General features: G+C 31.2%; 2 protein-coding genes across 2 annotated transcripts; both read left to right on the top strand.

The window, feature by feature from the left end:
* The first annotated feature begins 2,775 nt into the window (after window positions 1-2,775).
* LOC145180699 (uncharacterized) lies at window positions 2,776-4,972 on the top strand. Its single transcript, XM_080055632.2, has one exon. The coding sequence runs from the start codon at window positions 3,167-3,169 to the stop codon at window positions 4,916-4,918; it is 1,752 nt and encodes a 583-aa protein (XP_079911758.2). The 5' UTR covers window positions 2,776-3,166; the 3' UTR covers window positions 4,919-4,972.
* Window positions 4,973-11,151: 6,179 nt separating this feature from the next.
* Window positions 11,152-12,780, top strand: LOC149884044 (uncharacterized). The gene is made up of 2 exons (XM_090098676.1): window positions 11,152-11,914; window positions 12,077-12,780. The coding sequence occupies exons 1-2, from the start codon at window positions 11,152-11,154 to the stop codon at window positions 12,778-12,780; spliced, it is 1,467 nt and encodes a 488-aa protein (XP_089954802.1).
* Window positions 12,781-14,657: the final 1,877 nt, after the last annotated feature.

The following is a 14,657-nucleotide window of genomic DNA, read 5'->3' as shown; positions in this document are numbered from 1 at the left end:
ACAAGCTGTAGTATGTTAGAAAATTTTCCTGTCTATATTAGAAATAAAGCCAATGATATGAATTCAATTTTGACAGAGCTAAATGAAATTAGATACTATTCTCCTCAAGGCAGACCTCCATATTCTGCATCCATTATACGCTATGCACTAATTTTACGTCACACTTCAGCACAGTCTTATAAGTTATTGTTAGAACAACTACCTTTACCATCTTTTAGTTTACTTAGAAAAATCCAAAGTGGTGATATAAATGCGTATAAAGCTATAACAGTTTTGTTACAAAAAGATTGTGTATCAATTGATTGTGTGCTTCTTGTGGATGAAATGTATCTGCAGAAAGCAGCCCAATATCAAAGTGGGAAATATATTGGTGAAGATTCAGAAAGTAATCTTTATAAAGGTGTTGTTGTTTTTATGATTGTAGGGCTTCAAAAAGCTATTCCTTATGTTGTGAGATCATCACCTGAAGTTTGCACAACAGGACCATGGTTGAAAAAAGAAATTGCATTACCTCATTGCACCAATCAGGTTTTAAAGTAAGAGCTATTGTTACAGATAATCATTCTACCAACGTTAATGCATTTTCAGAGTTACATAAATCTTATACTGGAGATGGAAAACTATTTATTTATCATCCAGCTTATAATGGAGTTTTAAAAACATATATATTATATGATATAATCCATTTAATAAAAAATGTTAGGAATAACTTGTTGAATGGGAAAAAATTTGTTTTTCCTTCTTTTTCGTTTGATTTCTTCAGAGACAAAGTTGAAGTTCCAGCTGGTTTTATTACTTGGGATTTATTTCATAAAGTTTATGAAAAAGACCAATTATTAAATGGAAACTTGAAAAAAGCGAGGAAAATCAATTATCAGGTCACTCATCCTGGAAACAATAAACAAGATGTTAACCTTGCATTAGCAATTCTTGATGAAACAACTACAGCTGCGATACTAAGTTATTTTCCTGAAAGAAATGATGCAGCACAATTTTTGTCATTGTTTCATAAGTTATTTATCACACTTAATTCAAAGCAGATGTTTAATACATCCAATCAGCTCGGCAATGCTGCTGTAAAAGGAGATAAAAAACCCACATTTTATAGAGAAATTGCAAATTGGATTGAAATTTGGTCAACATGTGAATATTTTACTTTAACCAAACAAACTTCTCATGCTCTTATCACAACATTACGTGCAACTGCATCTCTTATTGATGATTTGCTTGAAGAAAGCTACACATTTGTTCTTACTTCCAGGTTACAAAGTGATCCTTTGGAGCTACGCTTTAGTAAGTATAGACAAATGAGCGGTGGTCGATTTCTTGTAAGTCTTTTAGAAGTTTGCAACAGTGAAAAAATTTTGGCAGTAAGAAGTCTTCTAAAGGAAGATATTAATTTCTGGGATGAAAATATTTATCAAACATTTGAATACTCTACTTTAGAAAACATTATGCAAGATATTGCATTGTTGTCTTCAGAGATATTAGAGTGTCAGCTTTCTGAAGATAGCATGGAAGTGGCTGTTACTATAGCAGGCTACATTGCTAAAAAATTGAAAAAAAGATTTAAATGTCTATCTTGTGGTCAAAAAATGGTTTCTACAGACCAAGATGTTCTTAATAGCGAATATTTGAAAATATTATCCAGAGGTGGACTTATATGTCCAAGCCAATCCTTGTCTGATTTTATTTGTCATCTTTTTAGTATTCTAGATATTATCTCTCCTATTCTAATCAAACATTGCAGTTATTCTTTATCAACTAAAAGTTTTGCAGAACAAATTTTTAAGATTTATTATAGCAGTGTTGATTTTACATGCGAGAAACACCAAGAATGGGGAATTAAATATGGATCTCGAATTGTCATTAATATTTTTTATAATAATTTACAAAAAGAAACTACAGATTCTGTAAGAAAAGATCAAGTAAAAGAGTTTAAAAAAAGACAAAGAACTGATAGCTAGTGCTAATAAGATTTTTTCTCAAATCCTTAATACATATAAAATTACAAACCTTTGTTTTTATTTCCTCATAAGAGTTGTAAGTAGTCTTTGCAATATGTAAGTTTAATTTAGTAGCATCTTGATACATAGCTATTTGAAAGCCTATTTCAGTATTTCATACAGGGCTGTGGAGTCGGTAAGCTGCTGTTCCGACTCCGACTCCGACTCCTTAATTTTATCATGGACCGACTCCGACTCCCGACTCCGACTCCTTTATAAGTAACCAATTTGTAACAACAAATAGTTGTTTGTTTTACTACAGTTATTTGTTTGTAACAACAAATAACTGTAGCAAAATGTTAACATTGGCTATTTCATCACTATGATACAAATAATCCAACCACTTAGTGCTTTAAACAATATTTATAAGAAAACAATTTCTGAACAAACAACTTTTCTGAACTCTTGTTATGCAATAAACTCTTATGCAGTCGCTAATAACATTATGAATTTGTCAAAATCATGTTTGAAATATTGTCAGTTGGACAATATTTCAAACATGAAAGAACTTGTTCTTCTTTAAATTCATATTCTTTAAGAATCTTTTCTACCAAGACCTGGAGAAATTCGCTGGTGTGATTAGTTTTGGCGTCTTTTACTGCCAATGTCTTGGTAACTGCTTCATTTTTTTCAAAAAAGAATTAAACTTTGATTGCAAAATAGTTCACTCTGTTAAGAAACACAAAGCGTCCCTTGAGACATTTATTAAGTTCTTGTTTTTGTTTAAGGGGCTATCCCCCCTTAAAATTTCAAAATTTTCAAAAAAAAAAAAAAATTGTTTTTAACTACTTTTACCTGTGTATGATTATAAAAATTGTTTTAAAAGTAACACTTTAACCTATAACTATCTTAATTTGTCTATTTAAATAAACTATCTCAACGTGATATCCCTAGCAACGCCATAGCAACGCACTTGTTTACCTTTATACACCCTACATTTTACCTTAATTAAACCCAAATGTGGGTTAAAATTGTCATGTACAAGCTTGAACAGCTTCTTTATGAATTTTTCTAGAATTTTTGTAAAGGTTGCTACTTCAAGTATGGCAATTTAAATCAGTTATAGTGTTATTTTATCAGCTTAGTTCTATTAATGAAAATGGGAAAAAAATTGTCGAGTGAAGCAACGTACACAAACTCATCGTAAAAGGAAAGGATTTATGGGAAATCTTGACAAATCAGTAAAAATTGATAGTACTTCTGATAATGTTAGTATTGAGTTGCCAACTATTAATCTAAATGATGCTAACAGCACTTTTGTTTTGGAACAAAATAATGAAAACTCACTTAATTTGTCAGCTTCGTCTCGAAAAGTTGAAGACTTAGAAGATACACTTATTTTGAAACCTTGTATATCTGGTTATCGTATCATTGATGTTGCTGTTTTAGTTTTTGTTTTTAGTTCTTTTCTGTGTCCAGAATGTGGTAGTCCCACACTCTCATTAGGTGAGAGATATAATAAACGACATGGTTTATCTTCCTTGTTATATCTTAAGTGTCAAAAAAAAGATTGCAACTATCTTCATCAGTTCTACACCTCTATTAACGATAATAATAAAAAAGGATTTGACATTAATAAGCGAATAATATATTGCATGCGACTATTGGGCCATGGATATGCAGGCATAAAAAAGTTTTGCACTTTTATGAATTTACCTAAGCCTATGACCAAAAACAACTTTGAAAAATTACTGAAAGTAATTGCAACAGCTGTTAATACTGTAGCAGAACAAACAATGATAAATGCTGCAAATAAGTTGCGAAAAACATCTTTGGCACCAACTGATATTTGTGTATCTTGTGATGGTACATGCCAAAAACGAGGATATTCATCGCTGAATGGAGTCTTTTCTGCTATCTCTACTGTTAGTGGCAAAGTGTTAGATGTTGAAGTCATGTCTAGATATTGCAAAGGTTGTAGTATTAATCAAGGCCTTCAAAAGTCTAATCCAAATGCTTATGCACAATGGAGAAATTCCCATGTTTGTAAGTATAATTACCAAGGTTCTGCTGGTGGTATGGAGCCAGAAGGAGCAAAACGTGTTTTTCAGCGTTCTATTGATAATCGTCAGTTAAGATATATTCAATATTTAGGTGATGGAGACAGTAAAAGTTACATGAATGTTAAAAATACATACCCTGATATAGAAATTGAAAAACTGGAATGCGTTGGACATTACCAAAAGAGAGTTGGAACACGGCTGCGGAGTTTAAAGAAAAGAGAAAAAGGCCTTGGTGGTAAAGGGCGTCTTACAGATGCGACCATTGATCGCTTACAAAATTTTGTTGGAGTTGCAATCAGAAGAAATGCAGGTAACCTAAAGGAAATGAAGGCAGGAGTATTAGCATCGCTATTTCATGTGGCTTCATCAAAAAATAATAGCTTACATTTTCCACACTGCCCTACTGGTTCAGACAGCTGGTGCAAATACAATGCTGATAAAATAAATAAAACAACAACATATAAGCCAGGACCAGGTTTACCAATGGACGTTATTATGAAAGTGAGATATATATTTGAAGAGTTAAGTGAAGACAGTGAGTTACAAAAATGTTTGCATGGCAAAACACAAAATGCTAATGAATCGTTTAACAGAATGATTTGGGACCGTATACCAAAACAAACATTTGTTTTGCTTACCCAATTAAAAATTGGTGTATATGATGCTGTTGCTCACTTTAATATTGGAGCAAAAGCATCACTTGATATTTTTAAAGAACTGAACATGGAACCAGGCTTTCATATGATTGCAGGATGCAAAGCATTAAATAATGAAAGAAAAAGAAATGCTGAATATCGAATAAACCCTGATAATAAGTCAAGACGGCAAATATTACGTGCCAAGAAGTTGAAAAAAAATGACAAAATAATTGAAAAAGATGGTGACTTGTATGTACCTGGTGGATTTTGAAAATTTGGATTTTTTTTTTACCTATTTTATGAATAAAATATTACTGTAATTAAAGTTTTTACTTTAATCGTGTTTTTCTCAGAGTAGCAATTTGTGGACCCCGGCCAATATATTTGGAGAACGGTATGATATTTTTTTATGAAATTTTCATGAAGCATTGTCCATATCATACTCTATGATATGAATGGAATGGATTTTATTTAAATTTAAAAAATAAAGTTTTTGGTCAATAAAATGATAAAAAATTTGACCCTAAACTTTGGTCGTCTTGTTGTGGTGGTGAGAAAAAGTTATGAAAAATCTGTTCCACTCATCATAGCCCTACCTTATAACAACATTATGGTTCAATATGGAAAGGTGGAAATGAACCTATTTCTTTGTATTTTGGCCGGCGTAAAGTCATTTTTTGGTCATTTTAGGGGTATTTAGTGGTTACCATGGTAACAATATTGATTTTTTTAAAAAAGAGTTAGTACATTATTCTTAATTTAATATAAGCATGTTGCCAATAATCATTTTTTGTAAAAATGCTTAGATTTAAAATCAGAGGGGGGTACCCCCTTAACAGCTTCTTCAATCACTAATTTTCTAATATTCTCTCTCACCAGAGAAACAAAGTTAATTGAATACTTACAGTCTTTCTGTTTGTGGAGCAACTCTTTGGTGCTTGGTGGTGGCACGCCTAGCTTTCTACTAAGAATATGTAGCACAGTGCCAGACAGTTTAAGTCGGGAGTTAGGGGATCATGAAGTTATATAGTTTAAGGGAAGGTAGAGGAGAGCGCAAGGGAGGTGATATATGATTCTCAGTAATAAGCAGCAAAATACCCTATTGCTTATCACTGTTTTAAAGGCCTTAAAATAATATGTCAAACTCCTTGTCCTCCAGTTGTTGCAAACTACAATTCACATTGTGTCTGAATATCCTACAGCTTTCAGACCATCCTGGGACTTATAGTTTTGTAACATCTATAAAATCCTTATGAAAATTATGAAACTTTGAGAGATTTTTTTTAAACCGGAGTCGGAGTCGGTACAATTTTTCCGACTCCGACTCCGACTCCGACTCCGACTCCAGCCAAAATGAGCTCTGACTCCGACTCCGACTCCACGACTCCGACTCCGACTCCACAGCCCTGATTTCATATGTTATCGGAATATACTGAAACAGGGAATCAGTTAGCGAAAAATATTGTATAGCATAATGTAATTACATGATGATAATCTTAAGTTTTCCTCGACCATCTTAATAAAATAAACATTTGCCGTAAAAAAACTGGCCTCTTAATTTTTTCCGGAAAATGCAACAAATCAGGCCGTATAATTACAGTAGGCCAATGTTTAGGTATGTGTGCAAAATTTTTAAACTATTCAGCTATTTAATTATTTTACATCATTGTAAAGAGCTTTCAATCAGTATAACGATGGTGAAAATTTCATAAAAAACTAATGATTCTACTAAAAGTTATGCCCATTTAAGTGACAAAAATTCATTATAAGGAATGCTTAAGAAAACTGCAACCAACTTAAAAAAATTAGCGTTCGGCTTACGGTGGTTTTATAATAGAACTTCATTGTTTAGTTTTTAACACATTACTTTGCCTCGATTATATTTTTATTCAACTAATAACAGAATATGGTTTTTTTTGTGTTTTTGTGTGTAAATCATGTTTTGAATACTATGAAAAAATCACCAATATTTTAAATAAAGTTTCATTTTTCTAAAAAAATAATTTTTTAATAAATAAAAAAGTCAAATATACAAAATGTTCATAATCTTGAATCCCCCCCCCCCCCAGCCTCACCAACAGAAGAATATTTGGTACCTTTACTGCGTGCAAAAATAGAATATGAGCGTGTCATTATTTTTTAATAAAATTTGGCAGGTACATAGAAAATAGATATAGAAAATTGATTCAAAAGTTAGAAAAAAAACCCATCATCCCTTCAATGTCAATTCACTTCCAGAACAGGAATGAAGTTTTCAATAGCAATGAAATCACTAAAAACGTTAGTAACTGCAAAAAAAAAACAGATTGCAATAAACTTACAACACTCTACTTTTAAAATATTATCTAAGTCAATATAAAATTCTAAAAAAAAGACGAGAAAAATCCATCCTTACGACACCTAACTTGAGCACGCGGTGAAAAAATGGTCACAGATTTTAACTTTAAAATCGGTGCCGTAAATCGCAGATACGCACATACCTGCAATGTTCCATCAACCCTTGCAATTTTACTTTGACTTTTGTTTCAGCATCTTTGATGTCTTCTTTAGGTGGTGTGCAATCATCCATCGTTTTGGTAGCAGTTCTTCAACTTGGAAAACAATGAGGATCCGCTTGCTGAAATGCTTCATGCTGGTCTCTGGAAATATTCGTGCTGAAAATAGTTTCAAAAGCTTCTTCTGCTGGCATTTGTGTTATGTTTTTGACAGTTTGTAGAATAATTCTTTGAATTTTCTTGGTTCTAATAACTTGTGATTCATTTTTTTGGTATTCCGTCTCTTGCTGTCATTATGTAAGTATATAAAATCTTTCTTTTGGTTGCCCATGCTACTTAGACGTAGATATCTCCACTGATATCGATGTTTGTTCTTTGATGAAATACTTCATCCAAGAATTCTCCATCAAGTTGAGTGATAGCTCTATATCTTTTTTGAAGTTACAATCCCTCATATACGGATAGTAAGGTCCATATTGTGAGGAAGGAGAACTAAAATAAAAACGACGATCAATAAAAAATATACACAAGATGATTCACCAACTCTTCACATAAATAAGTGATAAAGAGTTAGAAGAAAAGTTAAATAAACTCTAACCCAAACTTCCCCTTACCCTTACCTTAACTAAACAAAAAAATAAATTAAATAAATAAATTGTTAAAAGAAAACGCCACCCTCACAATATAAACATCGCAATGTCGTTAGATAGTCTTTTTTACTTTTGAGGGAATTAATTTCATTACTAATTTAATATTTTCTGCAACAGTACTTTTCAAGTTGAAGAGACCAATAATGCCCTTTCTTTGAAAAATCATTGAAAAATTTTTCAAATTCGACAACAATTATGGTTGAAAGTTATAAATTTCTCCCGTTTTATATGAGACAGGTTAAAAATTCAATTGTTTTTATCAGGTACCTGGGCAGGTTTTTTTCAACATCAACATAGGTACTGGCTGCATAATTAGACTTGATATAGTGATAATTTATTTAAAAACAGGTTAAAAAATTTAAATTTCAATGTATTGTGGAATTTTTAATTATTTGAAAGATAGCTTCATATACAGGATAGTGTGAGGGCGGCATTTTTTTTTACTTATAATTTAAGTTATTTAATGTTTACGTTTGTTGCGTAAAGGGGAGGTTTAGGAACAAGGTTAGTGGTGTGGGAATTATTTGATTTGGAAAGGGCGAGGTTTGGGGACAGAATGGTTAGGAGCGGGCAAGGTTTATTCGTTAAAGAGCTAAGGTTTTATTTGCCGTCCTCAGTATATTCTTCTATAAATAAAGCTCAATAAATTTTTTATTAATGTATAATGGTTAGCACTCATATTCATTACGTTTATAAAATACAAATAATATTCTCTTGCGCTTCTTGCAGTGTTCAATACTGTTTGTATCAATTACTCCTCTTTTTTTATATCTTCTTTTTTTTTACAAATATCTCTTTTTTATTTGAATCTTCTGGTTATTTTCTTTTAGTCAATATTAAAACCTTCTTTTCTTCTTTTATTCAACTGCTTATTAAACTGCTCATAAAGCTGCTTGTTCATCAAAGTATTTTTCTTATCACAAAGTTTTTTCTTCTTAAAAATCTTCTTAAAACTTTCTTAAAACTTTCTCTTTAAAAACTTCGTCTTCCTTTCTTCCTCTCTCCTTCTAAAGAGACGACCGTATTCATCAGTTGCTCTAATCTCTATCTCTATTCCTTTTCTTTTCTTTTTTTTTTTTGAGTTTTTATAGTTTTTGATTGTTTTTCGGTTGCGATATCTTATATGGCAGGTTGATGAGTCTTCGTGTTTACGTCTTTTCTCAGTTGTTTTTAACTTTCCTTCTTTCCGTTTTATCATTTACTTACGTGATAGATTGATGAATCATCGTGTATAAGTCTTTTCCCGGTCGCTGTTTTTAACTTTTCTTCTTGTCGCTTTATCGTTTATTGATATGACAGGTTGAATAAGTCTCCGTGTGTACGTCTTTTCGCAGTTGCTGTTTTCAACTTAATTCTTTTGCTTTATCATTTATCTAATGAAGAGTGGACGAGTCATCTTGTGTGCGTCTTTTATCAATCGTTGTTTTTATTTTAATTCTCCTTCCTCACAATAGTAACATTGACATAGGTACTATATTGTAAAATTCAATATGGCGAAAAAAGGCGAAAAAAGGCGAAAGAAGGCGGATGAGATCTTTTAGGTTTTTGACTAGAGATACATTAGAGATAATATTTGTAAAAAATGAGCGATATAATGTTCGATAATTTTTTTTTTAATTTAGTGACTTTGGTCTAAATTTTTGAAGAAATTGTCAAATTCCGAATTTTCAGTGAAGTTTTTCAAAATATTTAACATGACTTTTGAAAAGTAGACTTAAAGTCCTTTCCAACAATATAAATGCGTAGTAAAAATAATTACATTATTATAATGCCACCTTAAAAACTGATCTTTTGTTAACCCCGATATACGAATTTTGTTGCGCTAATCAAATCGTAAAACGTATCGTGTTTGAATTGGTTAATATTATAAACAATTATTTTCCCTTTGGGAATATGTATAGATAGCGTGATCTTCGACACCTCGATCTCTTGAAATAATAACTACGGACTCGAGCAACTCTTCTATCACTAGCTGTGATATACAAGCTCTTCTTTGTGTTTATCGCATATTTGTATAACATTATTCTTATGATATTAATAAATTGAACTCGTTTTACAATACCACTCTTACGTAAAACAACATGGAGCCCACGGAGAGATACGGAAAGAATATAAAGTCGTGAAGAATACTTAGAAATCTGAAGTCCACGGTAGAGACTAAAAGACAAAATTGAACGAGCGGTATAAAGAAAGAGTTGTGATCAATTAATCAGCTAAGTGAATTTGTTATTTGTTAATGAGAATTTTTTTTTTAAGATATACGTTTAGATTTATTTAAAACTGAATTTCAACTTTTTGGATCGTTTGTCGATCGTTAACTACAAATTATTATTCCTTATTATAGTTATTTAGGTGATAGTTCCATTTTATTGTTGTTTTGAAGCATTTATTTCATAATTATCAATTAAGAAATTTATTTAAGATACTTCAGGAATTTAGTCAAGAATATAATAGAAAATCATTTAAGATATTATAAAGAACTGAGGTTCATAAGATTCATTTATTAAGTAAAATCGTACACAAAGTCATTTAAGTTAATATATAAAGTCGAGGTCAAAGGTAATATCATTATTTATTATTATTTTTACCACGAGGGTTAGAATAGGGTTATTATTTTTACCACGAGGGTTAGAAATATTAAAAAACGAAATAAGCGCCAGAGAAAATACACGTAGTAATCATGAAAACTTTAGAAATCCCATTACTGCAAATACTTTATACGCTAACGGGACAGATAATCGGTTAAGTAATAAGTTTAACCAGAATCTAAGGCAAAATAACTTCCGTAATCAAAATTTTTCAACAAATTCAATTACATGCGTTTATTGTTCAAAAAATCATAAATCTCATTATTGTAATTTAGTGACTGATGTTTTAGCCAGGAAAAATATTCTAATTGACAAAAGATGTTGCTTTCGTTGCCTACGCGAAAGTCACTTGAGTAAAAATTGCAGATCAAATTTTCGATGCTTTAGGTGTGACAAGCCTCACCATATATCTATTTGTGATATATGGTGAGGCTTGTTTTTAAAGAGAATAATAAAATTGATAATAACTCTAAAACAGGACATTTAACAGCTGTTACCGATATTTCTTCTAAAATTAATCAACGTGTTTTACTCCAGACAGCCTGGGTGAAAGTCAAAAATAATAATTCCCGACTTAATTATTGCCGTCTTCTCTTTGATAACTGTTCCCAATTAAGTTACATTACGCCTTCATTATGTAAAAAATTAAATTTAAAAACAAAAGATTCTAAAGAAATTAATATTAAAACTTTCGGAAATAATAATACAAACGAAATTTTAGATAGGGTTAAAGTTTATGTTCAAGGCAACGACGGGGTTGATATTGAAATTATGTGTTTTGTAAAAGAAATTTGTTCTCCGTTAAATGGCCAGTATATAGAAACCGTTGGTAAAAATTATAATCATTTAAAATGCTTAAAGTTAGCAGACTATCATAGAGATAATGGACATTTAGAAGTTGATATTTTAATAGGTGCCGATAACTATTGGTCAATAATTGAAAATAAGATTGTAAGAAGATTTGATGGCCCAATTGCAATAAAGTCTAAGGTAGGTTACTTAGTCAGTGGTCTTATCACGGTTAAGAATAATATTAAAGTAGATTGTTCTGTTCTGTCTTTGCACGTTTTGAAAGTCGAAGCAGAATTACATAACGATAAAACGTTTTTAAAAGATAAGTTTTCAACTATTTGGAATAAAAGTGAAGATAATATTAGCGACAATCTAGTTGTCGAACATTTTCGCAAAAGCATTAAATTTGAAAACAATAGGTATACTGTAGAACTACCCTTTAAGGAGAATCACCCTTTGTTATGTGATAATTATAATTTATGTTTAAAGAGATTCAAATCATTAGAGAAAAAGTTTTTAAACGATGCAAAGTTATTTGATTCATACAATGATATTATAAAAAAACAGCTATTAAATGGAACAAAAGAGCAAGTTTCAAGTCATAAATCAAAGGTCGGACTTGTTCATTATTTACCTCATAGACCAGTTATAAGAGAAGATAAAGTTACAACTAAGATGCGCATTGTATTTGATGCGAGTGCGACAATCTCAGGTCCCTCGCTAAATGATTGTTTACATTCAGGTCCTTCTTTAACAAGTCTACTAAATGGAGTCTTGATACGTTTTCGTGTAAATAAGATAGCATTTATTGCAGATATTGAAAAAGCCTTTTTGAACATTTTAATATCTGAGAAACATCGCCATTTCATACGATTTTTATAGTATGAAAACATTAATAATCTAGATATAAAAAGTTTAAAAGATCATAAATTAGCAACATATAGATTATGTCGAGTTTTATTTGGAGTCACTTCTTCTCCTTTTCTTCTTTCAGCAACTTTAATTTGCCATGCGGAGCGTTTTCTAAGTTCCGATCCAATATTTGTAAGTCGATTCCTAAATTCTATTTACGTTGACGATTTGAGTTTTTGCTCTGATTCTGTAATTGAATGTTTTAAGTTTTATGAAAAATGTCGTTCCCGGCTGGGTGAAGCTGGTTTTAATTTAAGAAAATTTGAATCTAATTCGGTTGAGCTAGATAAGTTAATGAATGAAACGAATTTTCAGAGTCAAAATATTACTAAAGTGTTAGGTTTAACTTGGGACAAGAAACTAGATTCATTTATCTTTTCGTTTTCTGAATTATTTAAAGTTGCCGTCCCTTTTCCAACAAAAAGAGACGTGCTTAGTTTTACAGCAAGTTTTTTCGATCCCTTGGGACTAATCAGCCCAGTAATTGTGCGTTTAAAAATTTTATTTCAACAAATTTGTATATCTAAAATAGGATGGGATTGTAAAATTGATAAAGGTTTATTAAAAATATGGCAAGATATTTATAAAGATTTAAGTTCTGTACAGTCGATTTGTGTGCCTAGATGTGATTTTTTTCGAAATCGAGTGCAAGTTGCACGCGATTTGAACTGTATGGTTTTAGTGATGCTAGTTTAAAAGCCTTTGGGTGTTGCATATATTTGAGATGTATTTTTAATAAGAACGAACAGTGTTCCTCTCTAGTCACTTCAAAATCTAGAATAGCCTCGCTTAGTAAATGTACAATACCTCGATTAGAATTAAAAGGTTGCTTACTGCTTGCAACACTTATGTCAAAAGTAGTTAAGGAACTTTCATCAATCATTTTTATTTCTAAAATTAAATGTTTGATGAAATTTATATTTGCTTGCATTGGATAAAAAATTCTAATAAAAAATATGAAACATTCGTTCAAAGCCGTCTTGAAAAAATTAGAGATTTATTTGACTTTTCCTTTTGGGATTACGTCGAAACAGATCGTAATCCAGCGGATATTATATCACGAGGTGCAAGTATTGAAAATTTAACTAATAATCAGTTATGGTTTAATGGACCCAAATTTCTTTATACTCCAGATATTTGGCCTTCCTTTGACCAAAATAAATTAATAAACCCTCCAGAGGAAACAAAAATATTACTTATAACTAATGAATCGTTCATAGATTTAAAATTTATTGATTTAACTAAATTTAATTCATATTCCCGTTTAATACGAGTCACAGCTTACATTATAAAATTCGTATTTTGTTTAAAAAAAACCCAAGTACGGAAGACAATATTTTACTTTCTTCTTTTGAATTAAAAAAACGCCAAAATAATTTGGATTAAATTTATACAACAAAACGTATATAGTTCTAATAATTATAAACAACTCAAAAATGATTTAGGATTTTTCTTTGATAGCGAAGGAATAATAAGATGTAGGGGGCGATTGGGGAATGCTCCAATTAGTTACAATATTAAATTTCCAATATTTCTTCCAAAGGAAAGTTTTTTCACTGAATTAATTATTTTACATTGTCATGAAAGTGTTATGCACAACGGCGTAAAAGAAACGCTCAACCAATTAAGAATGGAATTTTGGATTCCAAAAGTTAGAAATTTAATTCAAAAATTAATTTAAAAATGTTTTTTGTGTCGAAGGTACGAAGGCAGGACTTATAGTTATCCTAATGTTCCTCCGTTACCTTTGAGTAGAGTAAACGATGATTATGTTTTTAAGTACACAGGAGTTGATTATTGTGGACCATTAATTGTGAAAAATATATATTCCGAAGGAGAAATATTTAAGTGTTGGATACTTTTAGCTTCTTGTGCTAGTACACGTTTTATACATTTAAATTTAGTTCCTGATTGTTCAGCTTTGGCGTGTATTCGAGGGTTGCGAAGACTCATTAGCAAATATGGCGCACCCTACGAAATTATTAGCGATAATGGATCTTGTTTTACAGCTGATGAAACACAACAATTTGCATCATCAAAAGGCATTTTATGGCACTTCAATGTTGCAGCCGCTCCGTGGTGGGGAGGATTCTTTGAACGAATGGTACGATCAATCAAGAGAATTCTCAGAAAAATATTTCAAACTGCAAGATTATCTTACGAAGAAGTTCTCACAATTCTTGCAGAAATCGAAGTCTTTACAAATAATCGTCCCTTAACGTTTTCGTATGAAGAACCAGGAGACGAACCGTTATCTCCTAATCATCTCGTGTTTGGAAAAAGAATAGGCTCAGAAACATTACTAATAAAAAACAGTTATGTAAATATGGACATAGAAAAGCGCGTTGCATATAGAAACTCTATTTTAGAACATTTCAGGAATAGATGGCGAAATAAATATTTAACAGAGCTCCGCGAATTTCATAAAAGTTATAATAAAAGTGAAAGTAACAATATTATAAATAAAGGCGATGTAGTGATAATCCAAGACTCCAATTTGGTTCGAGGATTATGGAAACTAGGGATTACTGAAAAACTTTTACCGTCAACCGATGGACAAGTGCGTGCAGCGA

The sequence above is a fragment of the Hydra viridissima genome, unplaced genomic scaffold, assembly GCF_058129835.1.
Source record: "Hydra viridissima isolate aposymbiotic clone 2 unplaced genomic scaffold, HvirCarnegie_v1 scaffold_9, whole genome shotgun sequence".
Taxonomy (NCBI): domain Eukaryota; kingdom Metazoa; phylum Cnidaria; class Hydrozoa; order Anthoathecata; family Hydridae; genus Hydra; species Hydra viridissima.
The sequence above is the reverse complement of the archived record's forward strand: the minus strand, read 5'-3'. Positions and strand labels throughout refer to the sequence as shown.

Excerpts from the sequence above, each read along its gene's own strand:
- LOC145180699 (XM_080055632.2), top strand. The coding sequence starts at position 3,167 with ATGGGAAATCTTGACAAATCAGTAAAAATTGATAGTACTTCTGATAAT.
- LOC149884044 (XM_090098676.1), top strand. The coding sequence starts at position 11,152 with ATGTGTTTTGTAAAAGAAATTTGTTCTCCGTTAAATGGCCAGTATATA. Across the intron at positions 11,915-12,076 it reads AAATGATTGTTTACATTCAG|ATATAAAAAGTTTAAAAGAT; the intron begins GTCCTTCTTTAA and ends TTAATAATCTAG.